The sequence below is a fragment of the Anabrus simplex genome, chromosome 8 (genome assembly GCF_040414725.1).
Source record: "Anabrus simplex isolate iqAnaSimp1 chromosome 8, ASM4041472v1, whole genome shotgun sequence".
NCBI lineage: Eukaryota > Metazoa > Arthropoda > Insecta > Orthoptera > Tettigoniidae > Anabrus > Anabrus simplex.
Window position 1 is genome coordinate 222,628,626 of NC_090272.1, and position 16,434 is coordinate 222,645,059.

The window sequence follows — 16,434 nt, forward strand, 5'->3', positions numbered from 1 at the left end:
ACAAACTTACGATGGTGCATCTGTCATGGGAGGCACAAAACATGGTGTCCAGGCCATTGTCAAAGAAAAGTATCCTGCTGCTTCTTACATACATTGCCATGCTCATCAACTTAATTTGATTATGCTGAATGCAGCATCAATAAACAGAAATGTGCGGATATTTTTTGCAAACCTTCAAGGGCTATGCACCTTTTTCTCAAATTCTCCTCAAAGAACTGCCATTCTTGATGAAGTTGTGCAGAAACGCTTGCCACGTTCGGTTCCGACACGGTGGAATTTTCATTCCAGGACTGTTAATACTGTTTTTGAACACAGGGAAGATCTAATTGAATGCATGGAAGTTATTCAAAGGAGATGTCAGATTAGTAACAACAACACACTTGTTCAAGCTTCTGGATATATAGGGACTTTGAAAGATGAAAATTTTATATATTGGCTCTCTTTCTTTCACAAGATAATGCCTCATGTAGACATTTTGTACAATCAACTGCAGAAGCGTGATTGTAATCCACCTCTTGTTCTGGCTCAGCTAAAGGCATTTGATAGAGAAATACAAAAAGTTAGAGACAGCGTGGAAGATGAGAAACCACAGGAACAGTCAGAGAAGAGAAGAAGAACTGAAGAGCCGTGTGTGAAAAGGGAGGCATTTGAAGTGTGTGATGTTATTCTAAGGGAAGTTAATGACAGGTTTAGCTTCACGGGACACCTTGTAGCTGCAACTTTGTTTCACTCTGAAAAATTTTCTGAATATGACAGCAAGTTCCCAGAAGAGTCTCTGAAAGCTGCAGTAAAATCCTATCCATTCATTAATGAGAGCAAACTTCGCACGGAACTGTCTGTAATTTACACTAGAGAGGAGTTCCGAAATATGTCTAGTGCTGTGTGTCTAATGGACTTCATTATAGACAATAATTTATTTGCTACATTTAGTGAAAGTGTTAAATTGCTGAAAGTGCTGTTAACCATCCCGATGTCTACTACAGAAGCAGAACGATGTTTCTCCACTCTAAATAGAGTAAAAACGTTTCTGAGGAACACTATGTCGCAAGACAGGTTGTCAGCTCTGGCAATGCTTTCAATAGAGAGAGAATTTGTAATGAGAATCAGTGACTTCAATGCAAAAGTTATTGATAAGTTTGCCAGGTGTAAGGAGAGGAGGGCAGATTTCCTGTATAAGTAGGTGAGTTGTGACTTTTTATTTATTTATTTATTTATTTATTTATTTATTTATTTATTTATTTATTTATTTATTTACTTATTTATTTGTAGATGTTTAATTTCGAAACCAGATACATTACCAAAGGATTTTTTTCAATACCGGAATTAGGCTACCTGAAAGTGTTTCATTTCAATACGTTAAAAGAGATTATAAATGAAAAAAAATGTTAATGGGTTTTAGTAATATTCCTGAAAATAGAAATGTGAAATGTTTGTTTTATTTTTAATAATAAAAATGCATTGTTGATGTATCTGGATTTGAAAATTAGCCTGTAATCATATTATATCATTGATAAATATTGTGCACCACTGAACTTTTAAACCACCAGCCGCCACTGGTATTAATGAACATTGGTTTGTAAAGGATGAGGTTGGTCTTTATATCCCAGTGGGGTATGAGATATTTACATATTTTTGTAGAAGTAGAGCTCAAATGGGGGAGTTGCAATATATGGGAAAATAAACTCTAATATGAAATACACTGTTTTAGATTTAGAGGAGTACTGTATAAAAAAAAGCTATTTCAAATGGCCGGGGTGGTATTTACAAACACTAAATTGATAATTATTTCCCTGTACCGAATACCAGATAGGGGCTGCCTGACCGAGGCGGTAAAGGCGTGCTTGGTTCACCCGGAAGGACATGGGTTCGATTCCCCGTCTGGAAGTCGTAAAATTTAAGAAATGAGATTTCAACTTCTGGAGGTGCACGTAGCCCTGAGGTTCACTCAGCCTACACCAAAAATGAGTACCAGGGGGCAAAGGCGGCTGGGGTAAAGCTAACCACTCTACCCCAACAAGTGCTGAGGTTACGTATGGTAGAAGCCTTTACCTTCCACCTCTCCTGGGGCCTTCATGGCCTGTACGGAGATGACTTTGCTTTGCTTTTACCGAACACCAGATTCTGATAGTCACGCCTTTCTGAACATGTGGGATCATTTTGCAGAGTACTTAGCGAGGTATCGGAATTACAAAGTCTATTGCATGGGTGATATTAATATTAATATCTTAGTTGAATTATCCATCAAAAAACAATTTTGTGATATTCTCAGGTCTCATGATTTCTATGTTGCCAATGATCAACCCACCAGGAAAAATTATTGTTTGGACAACATAATTACTAACGTTCAAAACAGTGAATTCACATGTAGTGCTAGAGAGCATATATTGTCTGATCATAGTGGTCTCTGGCTGAAATTAAAAACTGAATTGGAAAAGCAACATGACAATAGGCAATTTACACATTTCAGGAGGTTGGGAGAAAATAACATTTTAAAGCTAAGAAATGAATTAATTCACACCAATTTTGAAAACATTATACTAAACTCTAATAATGGCTCGGAAGCAACTGAAAATTTTATACAGTTACTAGGTTATTGTATGGAAGAGTGCTGTCCTAGAACTACAAAGGTAATTAACGGATCAGGTAAAATCAAAGGGAAGCATAAAGGGAAATGGTACACTCCTCGCCTTGCAACTATCAGGACCTTAATGCAATAAAGCAAAACAAGGAAAACAAACAGATAAAGAAAATTATACCCTCATTTAAAAAATCTACTGTAAGGAAATTCAACTGGCAAAACAACAAGCTAATGATTATTTTATTAATAACTCTAAAAATAAATGTAAGACGGCCTGGTCCATCCATAAATGATGAAATTGGGAAGGCAAAGAGGGAGAATTCTGTGCCAATAGAACCGAATGTACTTAATTAATACTTTATTCACAGTGCCAAACATATGAATATCAGTAACACCCCAGGGGACAATGAAACTGCATACAATAATCTACTAAAGAATAGTGTAACTCCTGAAAATAACAGACCCCCACTTTAAATGGCAAGTTATAAACCCTAGGAAAGTCTGCAAAATAGTCTCAGAACTAAATTCTTCAAACTGTGAGAACTACTATAGCATAAGTAATTTTATTCTAAAACAAATTATTGACATAATAATAATTGCTTTAACTCGCCTCGTCAATTGGATACTGGCTGAGGGGACTTTCCCAGACTGTCAATTACAGTTGCAATTCCTATGTTTAAGAATGGAGATGTTATGGATCCAGGCAGTTATCGACCTATTTCAATTGTTCCAATCATGTCTAAGATAATAGAACATTGTATAAAGGAACAGCTATTTGTATATTTTGAAAAGTATAATTTACTAAATGCTGCACAGTTTGGGTTCAGAACAAATAAATCCACCACTAAAGCCTTAGAAGCTGTTGTGACTGAAGTAATTCAAGGCTTTGAGTCTCACCATATTACAAGTGCTACACTCTTAGACCTCAGCAAAGCTTTTGATTCAGTACCACACAGTATACTAATAAGTAAGCTTAGCTACTATGACTAGAAAATCAACGATCTAGGGCTATCAAAGTAAAAACAGGGGTGGTTCAGGGTTCAGTTATAGGAACTTTCCTCCTCCTTGTGTATATAAATGATATTGTTAGTAATTTACCCTGTAGGTCAGTGCTCTATGCAGATGATATTACTATCATAACAAGCAATAGAGACTTAAAATATGTTGAGGAGAAAAGGATAGAAATGCTACACAAATCATCCTCTTGGTTGCACACAAATAAACTTATCCTAAATAATAACAAGACAGAAGTGATCTACTTCCATTTAATTAATTCAGGTCTGGGTAATAATGATCAAAATTCTGTCAAATTATTGGGATTGTATCTGGATTGTAAATTAACCTGGAACACACACACACAAAAATTATGTACAAAACTGGCTAGTGATATTTTTGCTTCGCAGACTCAAAGGATCAGTTAGTAGTAGTCAGATGATGAATGCATACTATGCCTTCTTTCACTCACACTTATCATATGGTGCCATGTTATGGGGTAACTCAACAGGGGCTCACAATGTGTTCAAGTGACAAAAGAAGGCAATAAGATGTATTAAAAGTGAGGCCACAAGGGAGTCATTTAGACCGATGTTCCAAGACCTTGCAATTATGACTCTTCCCTCATTACACATTTATCACAGTATACTCAATACTAACGAAAATCTCATCGACCTAACAACTTGCAGAAACGCAGGTTCGAAGTTGCAAAAATAAGTGCATGGGATAGTATATGGGGTATTACGTGTGAGTGATAAAGGCGCAGAAGCAACACTAGCACATCTAAACGTAAATAGTTTCTTTCCCTGCGAGAATTTTATTTCATGACTCCTCATCCTTGTGCTACGTTCTAATAATGTGATGTAATAATTATGAGTGCCACGATTAGCTCATATAAAGGTGAAAATAAAAATAACTTTCAATTTTATGCCAACAATGGTATCGCAACGCCTCAGTATGCGTGTCAGGCCCCATCCCACCAACACCCAGTTGGTTATCAACATTCATTCAACTTCGTTGACGATCAGAATCTTTCGGCCGGCTGTTTGGCAGCATGATGTGTATCAGCTGGCAAGTCAGCTGTTTCCTGCAGAGAGTCAGGAAGTTTTTGTTTCGTAATAGTTTATTCACCTGACTAATAATGGACACAGAAAATCTTATCACTTTAGTTCAAAAACGTAATTTCCTCTCCGTCAAGACCCGTAAGTATTATTGCAACAATAACGTAAGAGACAATGCGTGGAAGGAAATAAGCAAGGGAATGAAAAATCAAACAGGTTAGAATATTCAATTTCGTGGTAGATTAGGCCTATACGGTACTTAATTTATTTCGATTATTGTTGACCTTACTTCAGAATCATATTATCATGTTGGAGTCCATATACAGTACGGTATGTCAGTACAATAATTGACATTGCTTGGAATGTACGATCTTTAAGTGTTTATTATACAGTATTTACTGTGAACAATTTTATAAATGGCATTTCCTACATTTGTCTTACATGTATTCCTAACAAACAGTAATGCATAACAAGCTTCTCTGTTGTGGAGAAATAGATTTTACGGTTCTTAATTAATGTTGAGGCCACCTCGATTAATTACTTCACCCTGTCGCGGCATGCAACTTACTGCATTAAAATTTTATCAAACCATCCATTGCGTGCTAATGTTTCCCGCGTAGAATTCCGTTTGATTCTATTCCGCTAGATGTGGACGGTGGAGTGGAAATTTTGACTGATGGGTTCGATTCTATTGCACAAGGTGAGAGTGAGCATCTGGTGTTCGTGTTGTCACAGCATAAGGTCGTATGACCTTGGCAAGTCCAGACAGGCTCTGTGACACCAGACACAAACTGCAAGCGTGCGAACGGTCTAACACAGGGTGAAACTTGCATGGAGACTAGAAGGTTCTAACCATGAGCTGCTTTGAAGGGACGTTTTCTATCTCAAGAGGCTCTAAAATCTGAACTGTTTAACCGGAAATATATTTACAACAGAACACTTTAAACGGGAAAACTATACATATATCTTAATGCAACCAATCAAGGGATCAAGAATATCACACTTCTTAGGCGGGAAAACTTCTTATGCGGAAACTTCTTAACCGAGTTTCACTGTATTACATTGCGGGTAGGACCTAGTGTTTACAGTGCACTATGTCTTCTGGTATAGGCTATAGCAATTTTGTTACTTTCATAGATCTGTCTCTTTCTTATCCTTGGCTTTGACAATACGAAAGTGACTGAGGTATGAATGATGCTAATAATGCCATTCCTTATGCAGCCAGTCCCTGCTATGAATGGTGTGAAAATGTTGCTCATAGGGTCAGTTGGTGCATGCATTTCAGTGGGCTTGGGAGACTGATATATAATCGAAAACATATGGCTCGGTGAGGAAAGCAACGGGAAACTATTTCACTCCTCATTTCCCTAGTTTGCCTCTTCAGTGATGCCTGGGCCATCTATGACAGTTGATGGCAAAGCTATTGAGGATCCAACCAGCCTTTGGGCTGAGGACTGAACATACACATACAGTTCTATAGCATAAGGATGTATGGATGTTATATCAGCAGATATTGCCCTAACTGAGATTTACCTTATTGATACAAAGTCAAAAAGAATTGGCTCACCTGGACTATATCTGAATAGCTGCTCAGACAGGACCATACACTAACTGTAGCAGTCTCAAACACAACAAAACACGCTTTTCACTTCTCACGAGGCTTGGCCCCCCTCTGCTGGACCGAGAGGAATCTCTCCATAGCAGTGCTTGGCCCGAGGATCTCGATACGAGTTCTCATGTTGAACGCTTTGAGAGCTTGTCCGACATTTTGCTAAGCACAGCTCAAAATGATCTGTTACTGATGCGAACAGCACATTGAAGGTTTCAGATGCCTTCCCCAAAACACTCTGAAGAAGGTTTTTCTGCAAAGAAAACAAACAAAAACACCAACGTTACTTCATCATCTTCATCCAACTTTTACAGGCTACTACCACATTAACTAACATACTTAAGAAAATATTTAATGAAAATATCAGATACATTAACTACATAAAGTATACTGACAAAAGAAATGTATTTAGTGAAAGTTTTGTCATAGTAGTAGGATTTATTGAACCTTACAGGCCTTCGCCCAATACAGTGTTCAAATCCATAACAGCCTAAGCAAGTACAAAATGTATAAACAATGACAAAAAATAATTCGATTAGTAATTGGAATTTATTTAAAGATAAAAATTTCATTGTACCGTATTGAAAAGTATCACAGTTAAATTGAAATAATAAATATGGTAGTTCAACCTATTCAATACAAGTAAATAAGAGATGTAGAGATTACATTCTTATTTAATTAAAAGTGGAAATGGTACCGGTTTTGACCCCAGTCTGGGTCATCATCAGCCGATTATAACTCGAAAAACAATGCATAAGTAAGAAAGAAGTTAACGGTCAAGTCCACACAATATCAATTGAAGAGGCGATATAAAAATAACGGAGTTAGGCACTGTAAAATTCAGACAAAGTGGAATGTAAGTCACTTAAAAGAAGTAATGCATAATCTTCCGAGCATCAGCACGGCACACGCGATGTTTGGCACTGTCTCACAATGTTCACGAAAAGCAGAGAACTGCATACACCGTCAGGCACAAAGTCACAACACAATCCAAATATGAAAATCTAAAGTCATGAAGAAGCTGAAGACGAACAGCTCAACCGAAGTAATTTGCAAACTCCAGAAGATCGGCGTGGTGTTTACAACGTCAAGTGCTGTAGTTTCATACGCTGATGGAGATTGAAGGATAGATTAATGATCAAGTATTTGCTTAATTCACGAAAATGTAACTATATATATATATATATATATATATATATATATACTTATAATACGATTCAATATCATTGAATACGTAATTATGATCTTGAAGATTTTTAGAACAGTTGACGTGAAAAAACAATAGTGAACAGAAAAATGGTAAAAAGCGCAATACTGGAAACAAATGAAAACGTCTATGCACAGTGCGCTATTTCTTGAATATAAAAAAAATTCAGGTCGTGATTGAAGTAGTCAAAGTTGGCGGATGCAAGGCATGAGTTTAAATTTGAAAGTGAGGGCCCAAAATGAAGGTGGCAATGTAGTTTTTTTTTAATTATTATTTTTTTTTAATCATTGAATCTGAAATAACCATTAACAAAATGCCAACAGAAGAACAAGATGAAATCAGATATGAAGTAAAAAGAGAAAATATCTTCATCAATAATAACAAAAACACTTCTCCTAAAAATTATAATATTAATAATAATAATAATAATTTTAATAAATTAATTAATGACAATAAACTCATTTTAGATCTTAAAAAGAAAATCAATGACAATAACCTCATTATCACCAAATCTGATAAAGGCAACACAACCGTCATAATGGAAAAAAGTGACTACATAGCTAAAACTAAAAATTTCTTCAATGATTCTTCTTTTTCTATAGTAAAAAAAGACCCAACCAATAAAATCCAATGCCTACTCAAACAAACCTTAAAAAAAACTTCCTTTCTCCTCACTGATCAAGAAAAAACTAAATTAATTAACATGAACCCAGGCCTACCCACTGCCAAAGCCCTCCCAAAAATTCATAAAACTAACATTCCCATCCGTCCAATAATCAATTAGAGACCCAGTCCCTTATACAATACTTCTAAATTCATCCAAACATTTTTACAAAAAAACTTTCGATTTTTATCCAACAAATCTATCAAAAACACTTCTGAAGTAATCGACAAATTGAAGAACTTTAACATCCAACCAAACTTTTCTCTCCATTCTTTTGACATCGTAAACATGTACCCTAGTATTCCAATTCCCAAATTATTCCCCATAATAAACAACAACTTAAACAAATTCAGTAATCTGAGTAAACTAGAAATTCAAGACTTCATGTCAATCTTAAAATTGGTTCTCAACAATTATTATTTTACGTTTGACAACACCATTTATCAACAAGATGGTTTAGCTATGGGCTCACCAGCTTCAGGCATTCTAGCTGAAATTTACCTCGACTTCTTAGAAAACACAAAAATTAATAATAATAATAATAATAATAATAATAATAATAATAATAATAATAATAATAATAATAATAATAATAATAATAATAATAATAATAATAATTTCTCTAACATCCTCTTTTGGGCCAGATATGTCGATGACACATTAGTAATTTTAAACGAAGAATCAACCAACGCAGCCTCTACACTTCTTCTCCTCAACAACATTGACTCTAACATTAAATTCACCCTCGAATCAGAACACAACAAAACTCTTAATTTTCTAGACTTAACCATTACTAGACATCCTTCTTCTTTATCTTACAAAATTTTCAGAAAACCAACCCAAACTGCAACCACAATACGACAAGATTCTTCGCACCCTCAAGCACATAAACGTGCTACTTATAACAGCCTAATTTTCCGTGCCTTCAACACCCCTATGTCTAAAAAAGATTTAAATAATGAAGTAAACACCATCCGTAACATCGCTAAATTCAATGGCTATAACAACTCCTTCATAAACCATATCATCAACAAATTCAAACACCGTCCTAAAACTACTTTATCTAAAGACAAAACCAAACCCACTGCATTTTCCACTTTCACTTTCACTCAAGAAGCTTATAAAATAACTAATGTTCTTAAAAAACATAACATGAAAATTTCCTTTAGAACCAATAACAGAAATTTTGATATATTACACAACTCTAAATCACTAAATAAATCTAATGCTTTTTCAAAATCTGGAGTATACAGATTCAAATATAACAACTGCAGCTCCTCATACATCGGTCAAACTGGCCGCAACTTCAACATCAGATACTCCGAACATATCAACGCTATTAAATACAACAGATTCTCCGCCACAGGACAACACATACATGACTCCAAGCACAATTTCACCAATATTGAAAAAGACATGAAAATACTTAAAATCATTAACAAAGGCCCCCTCTTAAACACTACTGAAAATGGTTTTATTCACCTTGACCAATACTTCAACCCCAATTTCAACTTAAATGACATTTCTGAAGAACCCAACATCCTATTTGACTTCCTAATTCTTCTTCTCAAAAATTCTAAATTTCAAAACCTGAATTCAATTTTTCATGCCTTACAAAGTTCCGACCCACATTTTGTACCTCCAGTAACCCACCCTCCTAACCCACCCTAAACTACCCCTCCTTCATCCCTATCTTATCCTTTCTCACCACCTTTCAACTTTAAACCTTTTTAATCTTTTCTTATCCACTAATCTTCTTTCTTTATTAATTTAGCCTATTTTTCTTTTCATCCCTTAAAAAAAATAAAAAAAATAAAAAAAGGTTCCTCGTTAAAGTTGCACGAAAAGGAAACAATTCCAGTGAGCCAACAGATAGCAGTGATTCTGTTAGTGAAATTCATGCCACACAGTAACTCTTCTCAGCTCTTGTCTCCCTCACACCAACAATGAATCTATTGTAAGGTAAAATGCATTTTAATTTGTTTTAAGTTATATTTTGTTCCAGAAATGGTATGCAAATAAATATTTTTGTGTTGTGGACGAATCATCCCCATTTCAATTGTTTCTTATGGGAAAACTTGCTTTGATATCCGAGCGCTTTGGATTACAAGCATGTTGCCGGAACAAATTATGCTCGCAATCCAAGGTTCCACTGTAGTAGGACTTTTGACATTTCCGTTACAATAAAAAATTTCAGAAGAAATGCACACCAGAAGTGTTTTATTTTTTTTTGCTAGTGGCTTTACGTCGCACCGACACAGATAGGTCTTATGGCGACGATGGGATGGGAAAGGCCTAGGGGCTGGAAGAAAGCAGCCATGGTCTTAATTAATGTACAACCCCAGCATTTGCCTGGTGTGAAAATGGGTAACCATGGAAAACCATCTTCAGGGCTGCCGACAGTGGGGTTCGAACCCACTATCTCCCGGGTGCAAGCTCAGAGCTGCGCGACCCTAACCGCACAGCCAACTCGCCCGGTACACCAGATGTTAGTAGAAACAGAATTATCATTCACATTGCAAATGAATTATTTCTACATGAAATAACATCATTTTAGTTAGATGTATCTTGAGGAAGTGGGTGCATAAAAAAATATCTAAAAGAATTTAAGAGGGTGAAAAAATTCTGTAGAAATATAACATTTCAGTATTGTTCCCTGAAATTATTTTGTACATTTTATAGGGCAGTCTATAGCAAATAGTCCCAAATCTTCACAGACTAAACTATGTAACAAGGATGCCAAAGAATGGAAGCACAGCAGCGAAAACAGTCTCTTTGCTAGAGATAGGCAACTGCGGACACCTGCTATTCACTATGGTATTTTGCCAAACCCAGTTCTTCCCAAATCATTCAGAGTACCAATTGATGGCAAAGGTTCTGATGACACAATAAAACAACCAAGTGATTAAAATAATAATAACTCCTTGTGGGTGGGGGCAGTAGAATTCATCCACAGTATTCCTTGCCTGTGCTAAGAGGTGACTAAAAGGGTAACCACAGGTTTTCAACTTTGGAGTGTGAGTTGGAAACTACAGTTCCCCTAACTGAGTCGGGCATTGCTTCCACTTACTTGTGCCAGGCTCCTCACTTTCATCTTTCTTATCCAACCTCCCTTGGTCAACTCTTGTCTGACCCTCATACGTATTAGGTTCACAAGGCTTAAGGAGTCTTTCATTTTCATATTCCCTAATTTTTGCCGATACCTTCATTCTTTGAAGTATCTTCTATTTTTCTTGTCATTAATGTTAAGAAAGGATGGTTGCCCAGTAGTTTTTTCTCTTAAGACAATAATCACTACCAACACCTAACAACAAAGAGATGGTGGGAAGACAAAAGAGAATGGAGGGGCTTATGTTCTAAATACACCAAGATAGTGGCTGCAAGCTGTGCAAGATGATGATGATGATGATGATAATGACAACGATCTCAAACTAGTATTGTGAATCAATGCTGTGTGTAGAGTCTCAAGACTTGTGAAGACTACTCTTTTGTTTTCAACTAAACAAGCCAACAAGTTTATAAAATTTGAATTAATGCTTGAGTGTCAATCTAGACTCACCTTATCAGGATGTAGACAACACGATATGCAGTACTCGTAAATACTACAACATCCATTGTCCTTACAGGTCTCGCAAGAGTAGCGCTTTGTACTTTCTGTTTCTGTGTTACAGCAGCCTGTTGATAAGATGTCAATACGTGAACACACATACCCTGGAACAGAAGCATTACAATTAATAATAATAATTAGATTGATGCTTTCATGGCCTGTAATTGTAGACATGATAACAAGCTTTTGGGCTTTTGCCATGTAAAAAAACAAGGTGAAATTCTTTACGTTTCATAGAAAACTTTGCTCTGCATCTTCAGAAGAAAATCTTGAGTGTTCATGAGCAAGACTTTTCTAATAATGAAGGTTTGAATTTAAGAATGCTTTACCGTTAGTCTATAGTAGATGATACTCTTGTACACTTGTCTATCACTAGATGGTTCCCTGTGCGCAGAGTGAACCATCTCATGATGAGGAGAGCACAAATTTCAAAAACACTGAAACGAAATAACAATAATGAAAGGACAGGGAAGAGAACTCATTACACAAATCCTTACTGGCTCACAAACACGTATTGTTAGGATTTTTACGTATTTCCACAGCTTCACACTACAGGTGTAGAGTTATACGGGGATTACATGGGGTAAATGGATAAATGCTGCTCTCTTTCATGCCGATAATTTACAGTTTAAACCCAAGTCTTCCTTTCTTTATCAATTCAACGTTCAAAGTAAATTAAATGTTCCATAGGGATTTGAGTATAATAAAGATGCATTTCAAAAATCTGCCCAATGCAATAGAACAAATTAAAAATATGTGGTTTGTCCCTTCATGATTATATTTCAATCCTTGCAAAAGTAAAAAGTGAACTCAAGTGTGGCTCTCTCAAATAAAGAAATACTGAGTACAAAACTGTGCAGTAGGACAGATCACAATATGAAGATAAGCTGGAATTCAAGAGGACAAATTGGGGCAAATATTCGTTTATAGGAAGGGGAGTTTAGGATTGGAATAACTTACTAAGGGAGATGTGCAACAAATTTCCAATTTCTTTGCAATCATTTAAGAAAAAGCTAGGAAAATACCAGATAGAGAATCTGCCACCTAGGCGACTGCCCTAAATGCAGATCAGTAGTGATTGGATTGGTCCAGTGTATCACAAAGAAATCCTGATTTCAATGTTTTATGCTCTGTTAACAAATATCTTCAAGGTGACGGAGTACAACTTCAAGAAGAAATTCCTCCAGAGCTTGTTGGTGGTTACAAATACTGCCCAATCACATCTGTGGATGCTGAAAGGTCCTTCTCTCCATACAAACTTATATTAACCGATAAACATCATCAATTTACTCCTGAACATTTGGAAAAAGTCATCATCGTACAAGCTATTGTAAATCAAATTGCAATGATGATGATGATGATGATAATAATAATAATAATAATAATAATAATAATAATAATAATAATAATAATAATAATAATAATAATAATAATAATGTTATTTGCTTTACGTCCCACTAACTACTTTTACGGTTTTCGGAGACGCCGAGGTGCCGGAATTTAGTCCCACAGGAGTTCTTTTACATGCCAGTAAATCTACTGACACGAGGCTGACGTATTTGAGCACCTTCAAATACCACCGGACTGAGCCAGGATCAAAACTGCCAAGTTGGGGTCAGAAGGCCAGCGCCTCAACCGTCTGAGCCACTCAGCCCGGCAAATCAAACTGCAACTTCCAGGCAAATTTATAAGGAAGATCATTCATTATGATTAATTAGATCTATAAATCATAACTTTTTGATGCATGATAACATATTTCAGTGCTCATTTTTTAACATTTCACAGCATATTTTTAAGATTTTGACAGCATAAATGCACACATATTTTAGATAGTTTAGTGCATACAAACCGGGCAAATTGGCCGTGCAGTTAGGGTCGCACAGCTGTGAGCCTGCATCCGGGAGATAGTGGGTTCGAATCTCACTGTCGGCAGCTCTGAAGATGGTTTTCCATGGTTTCCCATTTTCACACCAGGCAAATGCTGGGGCTGTACCTTAATTAAGGCCACAGCTGCTTCCTTCCCACTCCTGGGCCTTTCCTATCTCATCGTCGCCGTAAGACCTATCTATCTGTGTCGGTGCAACGTAAAGAAAAAAAAAGTTCACACAAGTCTGATGCCAAGAGTGACCTGAAAGTGAAGCACATAGCCTTAATGATTCTGGCAGTGATATTATTTCAGAGCAAACAAAAGAGAGAAAGTTTCTTTAAAAAAAAAACATCACAATACACAGAATCCCTGATTTATAACGCTGACCGTGAAAGCATCGACTGCTATACCCCTGAAAGACGCTGGAGAACACATTTTGGATAGTTTATTACCGAATCCTTTTACAAAACCATAGCATAAAAATTCTATGTGCAATTATGTTATTTTCTTATAAATTGCAAAATAAATAGTTACTGGAGTGGACAAACAGTGAAGCTGCAAAAGCTATCAGAATACAAAGAGTTAGATAAAATGGTATGAATTTCTACTGGGAGAACAATACTAGCAAAGTTGACACACCTGAAAGCTGCAGGAAGTGTGTCTTACACTCACCTTTGTCATCAACTATAAGAACCTTTCCTTGTACAGAGTTCCTGCAGGTAGTCACTTTAACATCCGATGAATTGCCTTCATCTTTGACAGAGTGCCACAGGAATTGCTGTTCATATCTCCTTATTGGGACGTCTATGTCATTGGACATGCCACTATTATTCTGAAAACAATTAACACATTTTATGAAAGACAACAGACAAGAAAAGTTGGGCTATATTTGTGCACTTAGTTATTCCCTTTCCATCCTATGTATGTATTAACCTGTTAGATTCCTTTTCTTCTATGTTTCTCTTCTTCTATCACCTGTACAAGGCAATCTTTTGGTCTTTTTACATTCACTATGCTTTCTGCTTATCCTATACTAGCCACAGTAAGACTGAAAATTTTTCAAGAATGGCTCCTTTAGTGGATGTAGATACTGTCCCTGGTGAAGTTAGATAGCCAAAACTAGCCCATCGTAAGCTGAATGGAGATAGATCTGGAGAAACTGTGACTGATAATACGAGAATATGCAAACAGGGAAGTGTAAGGATACGGAGTTGATCCTTGCTTCTCCCTCCCATTGTTATCTCTTTTAATATATCTCTGCTCCTTTCCTAACTCATATAGTTCATTTCATGCTAAGAAAATAGTACTGCTCTTATGAACCTACAAGGAGTGAACATACCCTCTCTTAAAACATCCATAATTACTTTTCTTTTAATCGCACCGACACAGATAGGTCATATGGCGACGATGGGACAGGAAAGGGGTAGGAGTGGGAAGGAAGCGGCCCTGGCCTTAATCAAGGTGCAACCCCAGCATTTGCCTGGTGTAAAAATGGGAAACCATGGAAAACCATATTCAGGGCTGCCGACAGTGGGATTCGAACCCACTATCTCCCGGATGTAAGCTCACAGCTGCGCACCCCTAACCGCACGGCCAACTTGCCTGGTCATAATTACTTGTGAATAAGGAATATTATAATGAACTTCATATTATCTACTTTATGTTATTCTGTATAGAATAATAAATGAGTTACAAGATTGTGAGAAACTGCAAAATGACCTCGATAATGTTGTGAGATGGACAGTAGGCAATGTTATGATGATAAACGGGGTTAAAGTCAGGTTATGAGATTCACAAATAGGAAAAGTCCTCTCAGTTTTAATTACTGCATTGATAGGGTGAAAGTTCCTATTGGGGATCATTGTAAATACCTACGTGTTCATATAAGGAAAGATCTTCATCGAGGTAATCACATAAATGGGATTGTAAATAAAGGGTACAGATCTCTGCACATGGTTATGAGGGTATTTAGGAGTTGTAGTAAGCATGACAAGGAGAGGGCATATAAGTCTCTGGTAAGACCCCAAATAGAGTATGATTCCAGTGTATGGGACCCTCACCAGACTTGATTCAAGAACTGGAAAAAATCGGAAAAAAGCACCTCGATTTGTTCTGGCTGATTTCTGACAAAATAGTAGCGTTACAAGAATGTTGCAAAGTTTGTGGTGGGAAGACTTGGGACAAAGGAGACGAGCTGCTCGACTAAGTGACATGTAAAAAAGTGACATGTTCCGAGCTGTCAATGGAGAGATGGCGTAAAATGATGAATAAGTTTGAGTGATGTCTTTAAAAGTAGTAAAGATTCAAATATGAAGATAAAGTTGTAATTCAAGAGGACAAATTGGGGCAAATATTTGTTTATAGGAAGAGGAGAGGGATTGGAATAACTTACCAAGGGAGATGTCCAATAAATTTCCTATTTCTTTGCAATCAATTAAGAAAAGGCTAGGAAAACAACGAATAGGGAATCTGCCACCTGAGCTATGGTCCTAAATGCAGATCAGTACTGACTGATTGCAGTAATTGATTGATATTGTATTGTGAAAGAAAAAAGGATGAGGCATTTTTTGCCCATGCTTTATTAAAATAACTACTTAAGATTTTCTATTTTGTAAATATATTTGCAGGAAAGAAGCACAATGGCAGGAACAGCGATTGCTTTGTTGCCTCAATTAATTTTCCTTCTGTGTTGCTCTAGTCGACGTAAATCGCTGGCAGCTTATCAATGTTGTAAGAAGAAATCTGTTTATCAGTTACATTCATTTTTTAGTCTTTATATCAGTGCATATCTCCCCTGCACTAGACTTCATAAAAATAATTTGCAGCTTAGTTTCTTCCTTCTGTTATC

At 36.5% G+C, this 16,434-nt stretch overlaps 1 protein-coding gene across 3 annotated transcripts in view; it reads right to left on the minus strand.

The window, feature by feature from the left end:
* Nucleotides 1-16,434, minus strand: part of LOC136879012 (SREBP regulating gene protein) — a 34,578-nt gene that overhangs the window by 12,008 nt on the left and 6,136 nt on the right. For 2 of the 3 annotated variants that reach the window (XM_067152705.2, XM_067152706.2), the window contains exons 2-4: nt 14,259-14,418; nt 11,672-11,823; nt 6,200-6,494 (exon numbers count right to left, since the gene is read on the minus strand). In XM_067152705.2, coding sequence (XP_067008806.2) covers nt 6,285-6,494; nt 11,672-11,823; nt 14,259-14,418 — 522 coding nt within the window. In that variant the 3' untranslated portion in view covers nt 6,200-6,284. Of the gene's footprint in view, nt 1-6,199; nt 6,495-11,671; nt 11,824-14,258; nt 14,419-14,519; nt 14,652-16,434 lie in introns of those variants that run through there. The other variant, XM_068228925.1, reaches the window with a different exon arrangement.